Source organism: Pristiophorus japonicus, chromosome 11 (genome assembly GCF_044704955.1).
Source record: "Pristiophorus japonicus isolate sPriJap1 chromosome 11, sPriJap1.hap1, whole genome shotgun sequence".
In the NCBI taxonomy this organism is placed as follows: Eukaryota; Metazoa; Chordata; class Chondrichthyes; family Pristiophoridae; genus Pristiophorus; species Pristiophorus japonicus.
Window position 1 is genome coordinate 36,133,690 of NC_091987.1, and position 19,073 is coordinate 36,152,762.

The 19,073-nt window shown below is 43.9% G+C and overlaps 1 protein-coding gene across 12 annotated transcripts in view; it reads left to right on the forward strand.

Moving 5' to 3' along the window:
* The window catches only part of dmd (dystrophin), a 2,299,423-nt gene that overhangs the window by 614,095 nt on the left and 1,666,255 nt on the right, over positions 1 to 19,073 (forward strand). For all 12 annotated transcript variants that reach the window (XM_070893344.1, XM_070893337.1, XM_070893339.1 and 9 more), the window contains exons 3-4: positions 7,317 to 7,409; positions 9,494 to 9,571. In XM_070893344.1, the coding sequence (XP_070749445.1) occupies positions 7,317 to 7,409; positions 9,494 to 9,571 (171 nt within the window). The remainder of the gene's footprint in view (positions 1 to 7,316; positions 7,410 to 9,493; positions 9,572 to 19,073) is intronic.

Here is a 19,073-nt window from a genome sequence, read left to right on the forward strand (position 1 = left end):
GAAGGGACCGAGTGTAATGTAGCCAAGTTTGCTGATGATACAAAGATGGGTGAGAAAGCAAATTGTGAGGACACACAAAATCTGCAAAGGGATATAGACAGGCTAAGTAAGTGGACAAAAATTTGGCAGATGAAATATAATGTGGGAAAATGTGAGGTTATCCACTTTGGCATAAAAGATAAAAAAGCAATTACTATTTAAATGGAGAAAAATTGCAAAGTGCTGCAGTACAGAGGGACCTGTGAGTACTTGTGCATGTAACACAAAAGGTCAGTATGCAGGTACAGCAAGTGATCAGGAAGGCAAATGGAATGTTGGCCTTTATTGCAAGGGGGAATGGAGAATAAAAGCTGAGAAGTCCTGCTATAACTGCACAGGGTACTGGATGCAGGTTTAGTCTGCGTATTTAAGGAAGGATATACTTGCATTGGAGGCAGTTCAGAGAAGGTTCACTAAATTGATTCCGGAGATGTGGGGGTTGACTTATGAAGATAGGTTGAGTATATTGGGCCTATACACATTGCAGTTCAGAAGGATGAGAGGTGATCTTATCGAAACATATAAGATAATGAAGGGTCTTGACAAGGTGGACGCAGAGAGGATATTTCCACTCATGGGAGAAACTAAAACTAGGGAGCATAGTCTCAGAATAAGGAGCCGCCGATTCAAAATTGAGATGAGGAGGAATTTCTTCTCTCAGAGGGTTGTAAATCTGTGGAATTCTCTGCCCCAAAGAGCTTTGGAGGCTGGGTCATTGAATATATTTAAGATGGAGATAGACAGATTTTTGAGTGATAAGAGAATAAAGGGTTATGTGGAACGAGCAAGGAAGTGGAGCTGAATCCATGATCAGATCAGCCATGATTTTATTAAATGGCGGAGCAGGCTCGAGGGGCCAAATGGCCTACTCCTCCTATTTCTTATGTTTCTTATGTTTCACCATCTAGTGGACGACTACGCCACCTAGTTGACTACTGTGATAATGTAGCCATTGCTGTAAATGCAACAAAGGCATCAGGTGACAGGTCACCCGACAAGCTCCTGTGTTGAGAGCCATCTTGTAAAGTCTGTGTGTTGTGATGTCGTAGAGAATATACCCCATTTAATGTGACTTTTATATGTGTACCCTGGTATGTTTCTATTCAAATTATTAATTAGATTTGGTGCCAGTCAATATTGTGTGCTGTCTTTTGTTATGTGTGGGTGAGGGTAGTTGGCCTAATACTGCTGTAGTATTCGTCCAAGGGCAACATTGTTCCAAGCTTGATCTGTGGTTATTGAGGTTCTTTAAAATGAAATGGATTAGAATGAAGAGAGCAAAGAAAGAATGAGAGATGGATAGATCTGAAGTAAGACGGATGATTGGCAGAGATGGGGGCTTGTTGTAATATTTGAAAATAGTTTGAACATTGACACAGGAAGCAGACAAACTTATCAAACTTTCCCACTGTAATCCCTAGGCATGTGGTGTAAGTATTTAGAAGACTGCATGACACTGGCATTTAGCGAGTTCCAGACCATGACAGACAAGTAAAGGGTAATGTTAATGTTGAGCTTCAAGACTATAAAATATTCAGTGGCGCTGAGTACTCCCGAACTCAGAATGCTATGTTTGAAAACATGTTCTCATTTTATTTCATGGCAATTGATATTTATATGCCCCAAACTTTACTGCAGCTGAAAAGATAAAAATATGAGGCCAAAATCTTTTGGAAAGAGTCACCTGTACTGTCTATCTAGACACTAAGAATTTTGACATAGTGTGGACTTCCAGGAGACCATTTCACATGGTGAAATGCTATGTCAACATTTCAATGTTAACCTGTCTGTCGCACCATCATCATCATAGGCAGTCCCTCAGAATTGAGGAAGACTTGCTTCCACTCCTAAAGTGAGTTCTTTGGTGGCTGAACAGTCCAATATGAGAGCCACAGACCCTGTTACAGGTAGGACAGACATTTGTCAAGGGAAGGAGTGGGTGGGACTAGTTTGCCGCACGCTCCTTCCGTTGTCTGCGCTTGACTACTTCATGCTCTTGACATTGAGACTCGAAGAGTTCAATGCCCTCCCGTATGCACTTTTTCCACTTAGGGCGGTCTTCGGCCAGGGTCTCCCAGTTGTCAGTGGTGATGTCGCACTTTACCAGGGAGGCTTTGAGGGTGTCCTTGTAATGTTTCCGCTGCCCACCTTCGGCTCGTTTGCCGTGAAGGAGCTCTGCGTAAAGCATTTGCTTAGGGAGTCTCATATCTGGCATGCGAACTATGTGGCCTGCCCAGCGAAGCTGATCGAGTGTGGTCAGTGCTTCAATACTGGGGATGTTAGCCTGGACGAGGACACTGATGTTGGTGCGCCTGTCCTCCCAGGGGATTTGCAGGATCTTGCGGAGACATCATTGGTGATATATCTCCAGCGACTTGAGGTGCTTTCTATACATCGTCCATGCTTCTGATCCATACAGGAGGGCAGGTATTACTACAGCCCTGTAGACCATGAGTTTGGTGGTAGATTTGAGGGCCTGGTCTTCAAACACTTGTTTCCTCAGGCGGCCGAAGGCTGCAGTGGCGCACTGGAGGCGATGTTGAATCTCACCATCAATAATTGCCTTTGTTGATAGGAGGCTCCCAAGATATGGGAAATGGTCCACATTGTCGAGGGCCGCACCATGAATCTTGATAACTGGAGGGCAGTGCTGTGCGGCGAGGACAGGCTGGTGGAGGACCTTTGTCTTACGGATGTTAAGCATAAGGCCCATACTTTCATATGCTTCGGTGAATACATTGACTATATCCTGGAGTTCAGCCTCAGAATGTGCGCAGACGCAGGCGTTGTCCGCGTACTGCAGCTCAACGACAGAGGTTGGGGTGATCTCAGACCTGGCCGGGAGGCCGGCGTAGGTTGAACAGTTTCCCACTGGTTCTGTAGTTTAGTTCCACTCCAGCGGGGAGCTTGTTGACTGTGAGGTGGAGCATGGCGGCGAGGAAGATTGAGAAGAGGTTTGGAGCGATGACACAGCCCTGTTTGACCCCGGTCCAGACGTGGATTGGGTCTGTAATGGATCTGTTGGTAAGGATCACGGCTTGCATGTCGTCGTGGAGCAGGCGAAGGATGTTGACAAACTTTTGGGGGCATTCGAAATGGAGGAGGTCGCTCCATAAACCCTCACGTTTGACCACTAGTTGTTGCTCTACTGGGAATTCCAATATTAAATTACATTCCTGTTGCTCCTGGCCCCACAAAGCTTCCCCTTCAGGCTGGAGTTAAAATTGCAGTCAGAGCCCGGTGACATCATCAAACCCCAATCTGCACATGTAAAAAGGGACGCCACCAGCTTTGGGTAGGCAGATTAGTTGCCTGTGCAGAATTGCTGGTAAACATTGGAAACAGCAGGAGATTGGCAGGTAAGTCACCCAGTGAATTTTAACTGCTTACCCGTCCAGTTTAAACTGGGGTGGATAGGATTAAAATCCATCTAATATCCTTCTTTATCTTAATTTAAGTTCATTTTCAAAATGTAAAAAATGAGTTAAAATAGAAATGCTCTATTATCACTTAAGATGTTTTCAGTTGTTAGAAATTAAAACGTTTATATTTTCACACAGCTCTGTATGTGAGAGACAGACAGACACACAGAGATACACGTCCATCACAAAGCACCAACTTCTGGCCTAAAATTCCGGCCTCACCGGGTCCTTACGAAGTGCGCTTGGACCCGGCAAGGCCTCGCAAAAGGTGGTCTTTGGGGCACGAAGCGCATGCGCTGAAAACCGGCTTTTCCGATGTGTCAAAGATTTCTCGACAGATCCTCCGCATCCCCGGGAGAAGGACATTCACGTGGGAGAGATTGGGCTATTTGCCCAATTCATGCCCAGCGAATGTCCCTCAAACTTTTACGCCTGGTGAAAGCAGGTGCACAGCTTACTTTTACCAGCGTAAGAGTTTTAAAACAGATAAAAATTAAATTTAAATACACATTTTTATAGTAAAAGCGCTGTCCATTAAGGTAAGTTTATTTTTAACTCTATTAAAACTTATTAAAAATTCCAAAAAATATATATTTTTCTAAAACATTTAATTTTAATTAATTTTAAATATGTGAGGTGTTTATTTTATTTATTATGCTGTGTTTGGGAGCATAGGGGGTTTTCTTATTGACAGTAATGGGAACTCGCACAAGCAGAGTTCTCATTTTTATCAATGAGAATACTGCATCGTGATTGGTTGTCCAGGACCATGTGACTACAACTTGGACTGATGTACCTGAAAGGCATCACCCCATGCGCTGCACAGCAAATCTAGGCCTCCGACCGGAATCTTACGTTCCTCTGAGACCATCAGGTACTTTCATAGATTTTTTTCAGGTCAGAGGTGTTCGTCCAAAGGAAGCCTCCGACCTCAATTTTAGGCCCAATGTTTGCGGAGATCCCATGGAAAGCCACAAACCAATGCTGCCAGATATGTGGTTTCCTCACCCAGTGCTTTCATTCCCATGCCCTCCCCTTCCATGCTGACATACACCAGGAAAGCACTGGTGAGGCAAACTGCAGGTTTGCTTTGTGCAGTTCTGCTAAACTCCAGGTTCTCCCTTCACAGTGATGCTAGACCACGCCCCATTCATGCTGCCAAACACCAGCAGCTCCACTACAGCACTATCAAACTTCAGGGTTCCCATACCCATTGCATGAATCCCCAGTCCGACCGATGGGAGACTGGCACCACCCTAGCGGAATTGCAGCCCACGGGTATCTCCATCATCATCATCATAGGCAGTCCCTCGAAATTGAGGAACATAGAAACATAGAAACTAGGTGCAAGAGTAGGCCATTCGGCCCTTAGAGCCTGCACTACCATTCAATAAGATCATGGCTGATCATGCCCTCAGTAGCCCTTTCCTGCTTTCTCTCCATACCCCATGATCCCTTTAGCCATAAGGGCCATATCTAACTCCCTCTTGAATACATCCAATGAACTGGCATCAACAACTCTCTGACAGGGAATTCCACAGGTTAACAACTCTCTGAGTGAAGAAGTTTCTCCTCAACTCAGTCCTAAATGGCCTACCCCTTATCCTAAGACTGTGCCCCCTGGTCTGACCTTCCCCAACATCGGGAATGTTCTTCCCGCATCTAACCTGTCGAGTCCCGTCAGAATCTTATACGTTTCTATGCAATCTCCTCTCATCCTTCTAAACTCCAGTGTATAACGGCCCAGTTGATCCAGTCTCTCCTCATATGTCAGTCCAGCCATCCCTGGAATCAGTCTCGTGAACCTTTGCTGCACTCCCTCAATAGCAAGAACGTCCTTCCTCAGATTAGGAGACCAAAACTGAACACAATATTCCAGGTGAGGCCTCACCAAGGCCCTATACAATTGCAGTAAGACCTCCCTGCTCCTATACTCAAATCCCCTAGCTATGAAGGCCAACATGCCATTTGCCTTCTTCACCGTCTGCTGTACTTGCATGCCAGCTTTCAATGACTGATGAAACATGACACCCAGGTCTTATTGCACCTCCCCTTTTCCTAATCTTCCGCCATTCAGATAATCTGCCTTCGTGTTTTTGCCCCCAAAGTGGATAACCTCACATTTATCCACATTATACTGCATCTGCCATGCATTTGTCCACTCACCTAACCTGTCCAAATCACCCTGCAGCCTCTTAACGTCCTCACAGCTCACACCACCACCCAGTTTAGTGTCATCTGCAAACTTGGAGATATTGCACTCAATTCCTTCATCCAGATCATTAATGTATATTGTAAAGAGCTGGGGTCCCAGCACTGAGCCCTGCGGCACTCCACTCGTCACTGCCTTCCATTCCGAAAAGGACCCGTTTATCCCGACTGTCTGCTTCCTGTCTGCCAACCAGTTCTCTATCCACGTCAGAACATTACCCCCAATACCATGTGCTTTGATTTTGCACACCAATCTCTTGTGTGGGACCTTGTCAAAAGCCTTTTGAAAGACCAAATACACCACATCCACTGGTTCTCCCTTGTCCACTCTACTAGTTACATCCTCAAAAAATTCCAGAAGATTTGTCAAGCATGATTTCTCCTTCATAAATCCATTTGAGGACATCAGCAGTTCATAAATCAACACTTTGCTTGAGTAGTGAGAGTTACGTTTCACCTTTACTGTCCACTCTATTGTTGAGTTTCACCCTTCATTTTCTAAAAGTTAGACACAGTACAAGACTGGTTAGGTTTAACAAAATGTTATAAAATGGTGTAAACTTTGAAAATTGTAAAAGTCAATAAATAAATAATTTTTTAACTTCAATGATTTAAAATTTTTTGCAACAACAACAATATAACAATAACACAATAACAAATGCAAGAACAAAAACAGCAATAAAACACCAGCCCTCACCCTGCACTTCTTTTACCTGCGGCCAAGACTCCCAACACCGAAATACTGCTGAAAATTACCACCAGAGGTAAATTCACCTATACCATCATTTTTACGACCCGCAAAAATACCACCCACTTTACTTTGAGTGTTGCACAATCAAAAATAAAAATGAAATACAGTTAGCCTCACCACCAGTCATATTTGATGAAAATACTGGCCTTGAGTGAAAGTGGTATTTCGGTGGTTAAAAAATCCATGATTTTTAAATAGCACCAAAATACCACCGGAAAACCAGAGGTAGGGCTAAATGATGACAATCCAGCCCACATGTCTTTTTAAAAAAAAAATCTTTTCCAAACTGAGTCACCTGCTTGGGCTGATCGTGTCTTATGACAATTTCAGTTGCATTGTTTCGTGAACAAACAAGAATGGTTCCATCCCATCAGTTTTATATTGTGTGTGTATAAATATGCTTCTTAATAAATACTGCTTTTTAAAATAAATGTTCGAATATAAATGAGTTGAATGTACACAGTGGTGACTACTTTCTGAAAACTCTGCATATTTCTTACTGCAATGCAAAATGTCACAAATGATACCTTGAGACAGTTATTCATTATTATTATACATTATGTGCAATGTGTATTGGGGGATTTCAACTTGTTTGTATTCAGAAAGGGTTCAAGAAACTAATCATTTAGGTTAGGATCCCTGAGTGAAATTTAGCATAATTCCAATGCCACCTTCTTGTAGGCTGAGTTGAAAACCTCCAATGAATATAAGGAAAATGCAATAAGTGCTGGCTGGCAAGTGAATATTTCCTACTTAAATACTATACTTCAAACAAAATAATACTTCACAGCCAAAATGAAATTCTGAATATTTTTTTCATTTCAGCTGGGAAATTAGATTTCGATGGTATGTAATATTGTTTCCTGTAAATACTATTTTTCTTTCTCCCTTAGGCTGGGAAACCTTTGATTGAAGATCTATTCACTGACCTCTGTGATGGAAGAAGGCTTTTGGAACTTCTGGAGGGTCTTGTTGGCCATGATCTAGTACGTAGGTCATTTACATTACTCTAAATTTTAGTCAACCTCGGCAGCAAGTATAAAGCTTTTTTTCATAGATTATAAGTGCATGTTGTTTCCTCTTGAGTTGTACAGGTTTAACATGTAGGCAAATGCTATCAGTAATAGAACTACAAGTTGGAGTAACTTTTATTTCACGTGTTACTTATTAAGTATGGTGTTTCATAATTGAGCGTAGGATTTATCATTCTTATCTGGTAGGTTTTTCTGGTGTTCGACAAACCAGCAAATAGTTTTTTTTACAAGTCTTATGGGCTACGTATACTACAAATACTATACTGAATCGATCCAGAATTTGCTGTACAACTGCAGTAATTTCGGTTTAATGGCAGTTGTAGAAGGCCTCTTTGAAGAAACAATCTTGTACTCTTTAAGCTTTATACTGGCAGCAATATATTTACAGTCTGTGACAAGTTCCCAAGTGATCCCACAAACATTTCAAACTTTATGTTTAAATATTTTAATATTAACAAAGACCTAACTCTACCCAATACACTGAAGCTGCGCACTAAGCGTGGCTAAGTTCTGCCCGAGGTTTCTCAAATTAATTATGTTGACAGATACCGTGGATGCTATAGATGGAGTGCCAATTACTATAACTCCGTTTTCCTTCAGGCACCAGTAATATACAAGATAGAGTCAGCAAACTATAACTGACAGCTTTAGATGAACAGATAGTAAAGGAAGGAGAAGTGATGAACAGAAAATGGATAATAAGATTGTTAGACATTTTTAACTTGCATTTGGTACACTGTCAGTGTGAAAATATATTATGTTTTTTTCCCACTTGCTCACTGTTTCAACAGTATTGTGATGAAGTGACCCATTTCATTTTGAGGGTCAGGAGAGCTCCTCCAGGTTTTTTAAATCAGTATGTTCTGAAAATCATTTGTCTTTTCAGAATGATTTGTTCCCATTTCTTTGCAGGAAGCCTGCTTGCAAATTATGTCTGCCAGGCTTGCTACGCATCAGAATCGGGCCATTGTCGATTTTGTGATAAATGACTTAATAAACTATTTACAATCAAAATTTTGATTATTCTTTTAAAGATAGATTACCATCCCTTCATGTAATAAATATCGTGCATCATAATCTGAAAAGTCCTGCTATATTTATTTCACGTAACATCTCCATCACTATGACTGTTGATTCCATTTCATTTAAGGCCAGCAAAGGTGTGATTCTGGTCTGTCTAATGGGATCACCTCGGTTTTACTTCCCTTCACTCTTCTTTCCCTTTCATTCACCCACCATGATGGAAATAACTCATTTTTGCGTAGCATTCTATCTAGTGGCCAAGCTGCGTACTGGTCAAATGTATTAAACTGAGGCAAATGAGTTTGATGCGCAGATTTCATATCTGAACCTCTACCCCTGGTCAGGAGCTGCTGAACTGTTGCAGTGAGATTCATTACCCTGTATACTATCGGAAAATAACTCTTCTTTCTGACGTATTTAGCCACCGTACAGTTTTGCATGTTTAATGGAACACCAGTAACAACTTACACATGCCTACTGTACAGTATAAAACCATTAAAAAAAATTTGTAGATTTATTCACTTAAAATAATATAATTTTATTCCAGTTGCCAATTATTCTGGGGTAGAATCTCCGCAGAGGTTCTCCGCCAACCGTTCGCCGTAACTGTGGTGAAAACCCGGAGGGAATGCCGCAAATCTCCATGGGGATACCAGGCATCTATCTTTCCATGTCAAATCGTGAATAACAGGAATCCATAAATTGTTGAGCGATCTTGGAGGTGTCATGCTTGCTTTGTCCTTAGCTTGCAGCACTTTGTGCTGAAGGCCATTTAAATCACTCAGTTTGTTCTCAAGTCACTTGTGCTTACAGGCTTATGTTGATCAATTCACTAAATCTTGGTTACCAGATGAATCCTTAGCTAGAATGTCATTTTATTCCCTTGGCTGCGGTGGATTGGAGCGAGGAGTTACGGACAGCACTTCAGCAGATCTTGCTGCAGCTGATGATCGATAAAAATCAAATTTTTTAATTAAAATATATTATTCATCTTGTGTAATTTGTTATTCTAGGCAAAGGAAAAGGGATCCACAAGGGTGCATGCACTGAACAATGTCAACCGAGCACTACAGATCTTGCAGAAGAGCAATGTAAGTAGCTGTGTGTGCTGACAAAATCTGTGTGATAATCGGACTGTAGAGCACGGACGTTTAAAGTTGTGTGAGGGCACTGGACTTTCAGTTCAACAGTCAAGTTTATTTTACAAAATAAACTATTCAACTCATTTCTAGTTGATTTTTAAAGAAAAATGTGATCAGCTTTCTCCAATTTCTATGAGGATAAATTGAATATTTTGCCCCATTTTCCACCACCTTTGGACAACTCTAATCTCTGTGGCGAAGGGAGCTGGTGGATGACGTGGTCCCAGTGCCAATGGTGTTTCCTAACTTTCCTGCTGACGATGCATGAGGGCAGTTTGGGGATGACTTTTCCCTTCTTCTCTCTGGAGAACCTTTAATCCCAGCCCAACATCTTCCTACCATGATAAGGCTAAGGTTGGAATCTGGGGGCATTGAAGAACTGAATCTGTGGAGGTGATTTTGGTCTTTTTAATGCTCCATTTAAATCAAACAGGATGGAAGTGAGTGGAAAATGGAGTGCCCAGTTTGTACTGGCTGCAGAACTCGCCTAATTTCCCTGGGCAGGACATCCATGGTAGCCAGAACTCCTGTCTGCAATAGGTGGGAACCTCATGAGTATATGAAAACTGGAGTTGGGTGGTGTCATTAAGGCGCCAATGCAATTTCCCGACCTTACTAAAGCAAAATACTGTGGATGATGAGATTTCCAGCATTTTCTGTTTTTATTCCTGACTTTACTGCCTGATGACACCACTTCTTGCTCCCACCCACAAACCATGGGTAGTAACAGTTATTCAGCCATTTCAAGCGATAGTCAAAGCATTTCTCAGCTACTTTCGGTAAAGCTGTATTGAACATAAGAACATAAGAAATAGAAGCAGGAGTAGGCCATTTGGCCCCTCGAGCCTGCTCCATCATTTAATAAGATCATGGTTGATCTGGTCTGGCTCAGCTGCACTTCCCTATTCGATCCCCATAACCTTTTACTCCCTTGTCGTTCAAAAATCTGTCGATCTCTACCTAAAATTTAGTCAATGACCCAGCTTCCACAGCTCTCTGGGGCAGAGAATTCCACAGATTCACAACCCTTTGAGAGAAAAAACTCCTCCTCATTTCAGTTTTAAATGGGCGACCCCTTATTCTGAAACTATACCCCCAAGTTCTAGATTCCCCCACGAGGGGAAATATCCTCTCTGCAACTACCTTGTTGACCCCTTCATTATCTTATATCTTTCAATAAGATCACCTCTCATTCTTCTAAACTCCAATGAGTATAGGCCCAACCTACTCAACCTATCTTCATAAGTCAAACCCTTCATCTCAGAAATCAACCGAGTGAACCTTCTCTGAACAACCTCCAATGCAAGTATATCCTTCTTTAAATAAGGAGACGAAAACTGTACGCAGTACTCTAGGTATGGCCTCACCAATACCCTGTACAGTTGCAGCAGGACTTCTCTGCTTTTATATTCCATCCCCTTTGCAATAAAGGCCAACATTCCATTTGCCTTTCTGATTACGATGTAATTATTTGTACTGCACTTTTTTTGATAGACAGGCATCTGTCAAGCCCCGCCCCCTCTGCGCATACTGCACTTTTTTGACCAACGGGTGACAAGCCCTGCCTCCTGTCAAGCTCCACCCTCCTCCCGACCCGAATCATTCCATGTGCATGATGCCGAGAAACAGTACCTGAGGCTCCGACTCTCATCTGCCCCACAGCTCTCCCCACTCTCCACCCACACCCCCCTCTCCCCCCGCGCCTCCCCAGGCCAGCGTGAACCTGAGAGTGGTGGGCGTGGGGCTAAGAGCGGTTGTCCTAGACCCGATAGCAAGAGAGAGGCTGGGGAGAGAAAGTGGCTGGGGGGTGGAGGTGGAGGTGGGGGAGAGAGAGAGACTGGGGCAAGAAGGAGAGAGAGACTGGGGAGGAGAGAGGCTGTGGGGGAAAGAGAGAGGCTGGGGAGGAAGAGAGAGGTGGGGGGTGGGAGAAAGAGAGAGGCTGTGGGGGGTGGGGGGGAAGAGAGACTGGGGGAGAGAGAGGCATGGGGGGGCGGCGGGGGTTGAGGGGCCGCTTGTAAAGATGGATCACGTTCTTCCCATCCCCTAAAAGGGACATCATTGGAGTGGATGATATCACAATACTGTCACTATTCACTTCATATCCAATAAATCTGTACACAATCCCTGCCCCATCTATGGTGGTGGGGTGGGGGCGGGGGAGCGGGGAGTGGATGCACTTGCACTGGGATAAGTCACTTTGGCTAGGGGAGACATGCACTTGCACTGAGGTAAGATACTTCGGCTGGGGGAGGGATGTACTTTAGACTGGGGTAAGGCACTTTGGCCCTTGCTGTCTTCTGGGGAGCTCTGTCCTCTGTCGCTTCAGGAAGTCAAAGTAGATTGAGTTACAACATGCAAAGTCAGTGAGACCTTGGGATGGGCGGTTCCAGTTGCACATAGAAATATAGAAACATAGAAAATAGGTGCAGGAGTAGGCCATTCGGCCCATCGAGCCTGCACCACCATTCAATAAGACCATGGCTGATCATTCCCTCAGTACCCCGTTCCTGCTTTCTCTCCATATCCCTTGATCCTTTTTCCGTGAGGGCCACATCTAACTCCCTCTTGAATCTATCCAATGAACTGGCATCAACAGTTCTCTGCGGGAGGAAATTCCACAGGTTAACAACTCTCTGAGTGAAGGAGTTTCTCCTCATCTCAGTCCTAAATGGCCTACCCCTTATCCTAAGACTGTGTCCCCTGGTTCTGGACCTCCCCAACATCGGGAACATTCTTCCCGCATCTAACCTGTCCCGTCCCTTCAGAATCTTGTAAGTTTCTATGAGATCCCCTCTCATCCTTCTAAACTCCAGTGTATAAAGGGCCAGTTGATCCAGTCTCTCCTCATATGTCTCTTCCGACATCCCGGGAATCAGTCCGGTGAACCTTCGCTGCACTCCCTCAAGAGCAAGAATGTCCTTCCTCAGATTAGGAGACCAAAACTGAACACAATATTCCAGGTGAGGCCTCACCAAGGCCCTGTAAAACTGCAGTAAGACCTCCCTGCTCCGATACTCAAATCCCCTAGCTATGAAGGCCAACATACCATTTGCCTTCTTCACCGCCTGCTGTACCTGCATGCCAACTTTCAATGCCTGATGAACCATGACACCCAGGTCTCGTTGCACCTCCCCCTTTCCTAATCTGCCGCCATTCAGATAATATTCTGCCTCCGTGTTTTTGCCCCCAAAGTGGATAACCTCACATTTATCCACATTATACTGCATCTGCCATGCATTTGCCCACTCACCTAACCTGTCCAAGTCATCCTGCAGCATCTTAGCGTCCTCCTCACAGCTCACCCTGTTTAATGTCATCTGCAAACTTGGAGATATTACACTCAATTCCTTCATCTAAATCATTAATATTTATTGTAAAGAGCTGGGGTCCCAGCACTGAGCCCTGCGGCACTCCACTAGTCACTGCCTCCCATTCTGAAAAGGACCTGTTTATCCCAACTCTCTGTTTCCTGTCTGCCAACCAGTTCTCTATCCACGTCAGTACATTAACCCCAATACCATGTGCTTTGATTTTGCATACCAATCTCTTTTGTGTGGGACCTTGTCAAAAGCCTTTTGAAAGTCCAAATACACCATATCCACTGGTTCTCCCTTGTCCACTCTGCTAGCTACATCCTCAAAAAATTCCAGAAGATTTGTCAAGCTTGATTTCCCTTTCATAAATCCATGCTGACTTGGACCGATCCTGTCACTGCTTTCCAAATGCGCTGCTATTTCATCTTAAATAATTGATTCCAACATTTTCCCCACGACTGATGTCAGGCTAACCAGTCTATAATTACCCGCTTTCTCTCTCCCTCCTTTTTTAAACCGTGGTGTTACATTAGCTACCCTCCAGTCCATAGGAACTGACCCAGAGTCGATAGATTGTTGGAAAATGATTACCAATGCATCCACTATTTCTATGGCCACTTCCTTAAGTACTCTGGGATGCAGACTATCAGGCTCCGGGGATTTATTGGCCTTCAATCCCATCATTTTCCCGAACACAATTTCTCGCTTTATAAGGATATCCTTCAGTTCCTCCTTCTCACTGGACCCTCGGTCCCCTAGTATTTCCGGAAGGTTATTTGTGTCTTCCTTCGTGAAAACAGAACCTAAGTATTTGTTTATCTGGTCCGTCATTTCTTTGTTTCCCATTATAAATTCACCTGAATCTGACTGCAAGGGACCTACGTTTGTTTTCACTAATCTTTTTCTCTTCACATATCTATAGAAGCTTTTGCAGTCAGTTTTTATGTTCCCAGCAAGCTTCCTCTCATACTCTATTTCCCCCCTTCTAATTAAACCCTTTGTCCTCCTCTGTTGTATTACAAAATTCTCCCAGTCCTCAGGTTTGCTGCTTTTTCTGGCCAATTTATATGCCTCTTCCTTGGATTTAACACTATCCTTAATTTCCCTTGTTAGCCATAGTTGAGCCACCTTCCCCATTTTATTTTTACTCCAGATAGGGATGTACAATGATTGAAGTTCATCCATGTGATCTTTAAATGTTTGCCATTGCCTATCCACCGTCAACCCTTTAAGTATCACTCGCCAGTCTGTTCTCATCAATTTACGTCTCATATCATCGAAGTTACCTTTTCCCAAGTTCAGGACCCTAGTCTCTGAATTAACTGTGTCACTTTCCATCTTAATAAAGAATTCTACCATATTATGGTCACTCTTCCCCAAGGGTCCTCGCACAACAAGATTGTTAATTAGTCCTTTCTCATTACACATCACCCAGTCTCGGATGGCCAGCCCTCAAGTTGGTTCCTCAATATATTGGTCTGGAAAACCATCCCTAATACACTGCAGGAAATCCTCCTCCACCGCATTGCTACCTGTTTGGTTAGCCCAGTCAATATGTAGATTAAAGTCGCCCATGATAACTGCTGTACCTTTATTGCATGCATCCCTAATTTCTTGTTTGATGCTGTGAAACTTCAGGGTGTGGCTTAACCTCCAAGGGGACCATTGAGAAACAGAAGCATGTTGGCCATTTTTGCAGGAATAAGCACTTCCGTCCGATTACCTGCATACTAACTTTTTGTGTTTCATGCACAAGGACCCCCCGGGTCCTTCTGTATTGCATGTAGCCTTTTGTAATTTATCTCCATTTAAATAATAATTTGCTTTTTTATTTTTTCTGCCAAACTGGATAACCGCACACGTTTCCACATTATACTCCATCTGCTAAATGTTGGCCCACTCATTTAGCCTGTCTATATCCCTTTGATGATTTTTTGTATCCTCCTCACATATTGCTTTCCCACCCATCTTTGTATCATCATCAAATTGGCTACATTACACTCGGTCCCTTCATCCAAGTCATTTATATAAATTGTCAATAGTTAAGACCCCAGCATCGATCCCTGTGAGATCCCACTAGTTACCTTTTGCCAACCAGAAAATTACCCATTTATCCTGACTCTGTTTTCTGTTAGTTAACCAATCCGCTATCCAAGCTTTTATCTTGTGCAATAACGTTTTATGTGGCACCTTATCGAATGCCTTCTGGAAATCCAAATACACCACATCCTCTTATCCACTCTGCTCGTTACATCCTCAAAGAACTCCAGCAAATTTGTCAAACATGATTTGCTTTTCATAAAACCATGCTGACTCTGCATGACTGTATTGTGCTTTTCCAAATGTCCTGCTACTGCTTCCTTAATAATGGACTCCAGCATTTTCCGAACAACAGATGTTAGGCTAACGGAGATTTTGGATAAACTTTTCTTGCACTAGGTTATGGGTATTTTGTCCTTAAAGTTAGTAAATGTTATTTTATTTGCTGTTGTCAGCTCTGGACTGTGAAGGGACCTTTTACATTGTATTTCTTCACGGTGGTATGTCTGGGAATCTACTCACTGCAGGAAGAGGAGGAGGGAGTAAACAGAAGTGTAAGGCGTCCAAATAGAAGGATACATTCTCAGAGAAATCCATACCCTTCCAACAGATTTGACAGGCCCAGAAGAACATCTCTGGGGTTTTCTCCAGAAAAAATATGCAGAAGGAGACTTTGTGTCTCCAGTGAGACAGTGACAGAGTTACATCGAACTTACAGCACAGAAACAGGCTATTCGGCCCATCAGGTCTATGCTCCATGCGAGCCTCCTCCCACATACCTTAATCTCACCCTAATTTGTGCCACCCTAAATATGGAAATGGCTGAGACCTTAAACAATTATTTTGCTTCGGTCTTCACACTGGAAGACACAAAAACCATGCCAAAAATTGCTGGTTATGGGAATGTGGGAAGGGAGGACCTTGAGATAATCACTATCACTCGGGGGGTAGTGCTGGATAGGCTAATGGGACTCAAGGTAGACAAGTCCCCTGGTCCAGATGAAATGCATCCCAGGGTATTAAGAGATGGCGGAAGTTATAGCAGATGCATTCGTTATAATCTACCAAAATTCTCTGGACTCTGGGGAGGTACCAGCGGATTGGAAAGGAGCTAATGTAACGCCTCTGTTTAAAAAAGGGGGCAGACAAAAGGCAGATAACTATAGGCCGGTTAGTTTAACATCTGTAGTGGGGAAAATGCTTGAAACTATCATTAAGGAAGAAATAGCGGGACAAGTAGATAGGAATAGTGCAATCAAGCAGACGCAACATGGATTCATGAATGGGAAATCATGTTTAACTAATTTACTGGAATTCTTTGAGGATATAACGAGCATGGTGGATAGAGGTGTACCGATGGATGTGGTGTATTTAGATTTCCAAAAGGCATTCGATAAGCTGCCACACAAAAGGTTACTGCAGAAGATAAAGGTACGCGGAGTCAGAGGAAATGTATTAGCATGGATAGAGAATTGGCTGGCTAACAGAAAGCAGAGAGTCGAGATAAATGGGTCCTTTTCGGGTTGGAAATCGGTGGTTAGTGGTGTGCCACAGGGATCGGTGCTGGGAACACAACTGTTTACAATATACATAGATGACCTGGAAGAGGGGACAGAATGTAGTGTAACAAAATTTGCAGATGACACAAAGATTAGTGGGAAAGCGGGTTGTGTGGAGGACACAGAGAAGCTGCAAAGAGATTTAGATAGGTTAAGCGAATGGGCTAAGATTTGGTAGATGGAATACAATGTCAGAAAATGTGAGGTCATCCACCTTGGAAAAAAACAGTTAAAGGGAATATTATTTGAATGGGGAGAAATTACAACATGCTGTGGTGCAGAAGAGACCTGGGGGTCCTTGTGCATGAAACTCTTTTAGAGTCTACCTACAAAACATAAAACATTAAACCGTGCCACCCGACCTGGGTGACACACCAGACATTTACAAGGCCCTTTTTTTCCTTTTTTTGGGTTTTTTTTGTGTTTTTCTTTTTGTTTTTGTTTTTTTTTGGGCACTAAAATCACAATTTTCCAGTGCCCCCTATAAAAGGGAAGGGGACACTAAAAGCACCGGCAATTAAAACAAATTAAACTTTAAAACGTAAAATCAAATTAAAATTTGGTTGCCGGGCGTGATGATGCACTCCAGCCCCTCCGGTGCCTCCTTGTGCATGAATCCCAAAAAGTTAGTTTGCAGGTGCAGCAGGTAATCAGGAAGGCGAATGGAATGTTGGCCTTCATTGCGAGAGAGATGGAGTACAAAAGCAAGGAGGTCCTGCTGCAACTGTATAGGGTATTAGTGAGGCCGCACCTGGAGTACTGCGTGCAGTTTTGGTCACCTTACTTAAGGAAGGATATATTAGCTTTGGAGTCGGTACAGCAACGATTCACTTGGCTGATTCCGGAGATGAGGGGGTTACCTTATGATGATAGATTGAGTGGACTGGGTCTTTACTCATTGGAGTTCAGAAGGATGAGGGGTGATCTTATAGAAACATTTAAAATAATGAAAGGGATAGACAAGATAGAGGCAGAGAGGTTGTTTCCACTGGTCGGGGAGACTTGTACTAGGGGGCACAGCCTCGAAATACGGGGGAGCTAATTTAAAACCGAGTTAAGAAGGAATTTCTTCTCCCAGAGGGTTGTGAATCTGTGGAATTCTCTGCCCAAGGAAGCAGTTGAGGCTAGCTCATTGAATGTATTCAAATCACAGATAGATAGATTTTTAACCAATCATGGAATTAAGGGTTATGGAGAGCGGGCGGATAAGTGGAGCTGAGTCCACGGCCAGATCAGCCATGATCTTGTTGAATGGCGGAGCAGGCTCGAGGGGCTAGATGGCCTACTCCTGTTCCTAATTCTTATGTTCTTATGTTCCAAGTAGTCCTTCAGCCAACTGCTCGAGCTAGTCGTATTGCTGCAGAGACCGAACAGAAAGAGGTCAATGGAGTCAGTGGATCAGCAGGCCGAGGCCATTAGAGGGAGCAGTGTGCGGCGGCCTGGCCCGGAAATCGGCACGGGTCCCGGCCTGCAAGACCTTCAGCAGGCCGGGGCCATTTGAGGGAGCAGCTTGCGGCGGCATACCACTGCAGGGAGCAGTGCTTGCTACTGCAGGAGGGCGACGACTGACTGCAGTGTGGGCAGATTCAGCAGGAGTGGCGAGGTTGGGGCGAAGGAGCGGCAAGAGTTCGTAGAGGGATGTGATCGGGGCCCAATAGAGGCGTGAGTTCGGTGCCCAGAAGAGGCGAGGGCCCAGGGGCAGCACTATGTGTGAGCACATGGTCCGTGCAGCAGTGTTAGTCTCCAGTCGTCTTGGTTAATCCTTGCCACTGGACCAAGACCTATCTCTGTCAAGCCCGTGTGGTGGCTGGTGTGCAACGGCCACCACACGTTTAAAAAATCCACACACAGGCATCTTCCACCCTTCAAGATATAGTTCAGGATCCAGAATATTTGATCCTTCATTCGAACACCTGTGAACTCATCCCTTTTCGGCGTGGAAGCAAGTCATCCTCGTTTCGAGGGACTGCCTATGATGATGAGAGCTAGTAGAGCACTGCCTGTTGCAGTCAAGGTCACTGCAGCCCTTAACCTCTCTGCCTTTGGTTTCTTCCAGCCTGGCACAGGGGATACCAATAACATCAGTCAGTCTGTGCTTGTATTAAACTGATGACTGGTGCCTTGTTTGCCAGAGGCAGCAAGATAAAACTCCAGCGCTGATAAAGATTGCAGGATTTCCCCATGTACAGGACGTTCGCGGGCCCCTTCACACAACATGACCGCCTGCTTGAACAACAAATTGATCCACGCCATTATTTGCAACTGGTGTGTGATGACAGCAGCACATCAAGCAGGTCTGTGCTCGTCGTCCTGCTTGTTACCATGGTGTTGCTATGTTGCTTCCGTGAACTATTTCCCATTGTTTTCACCTGCACAACAGGATAAAGAAGGTTGGCTGCTTGGAAATGAAGGCTCAACATGATCGGTCATCAGAGTGACCACACAGTCCATGGTGATTATAGATTGTCACGCATGAGAACCCCATGAAAACACAAGCAGCTAGTGCAGTCCACAAACCTGTCTGACATATGATGAAAG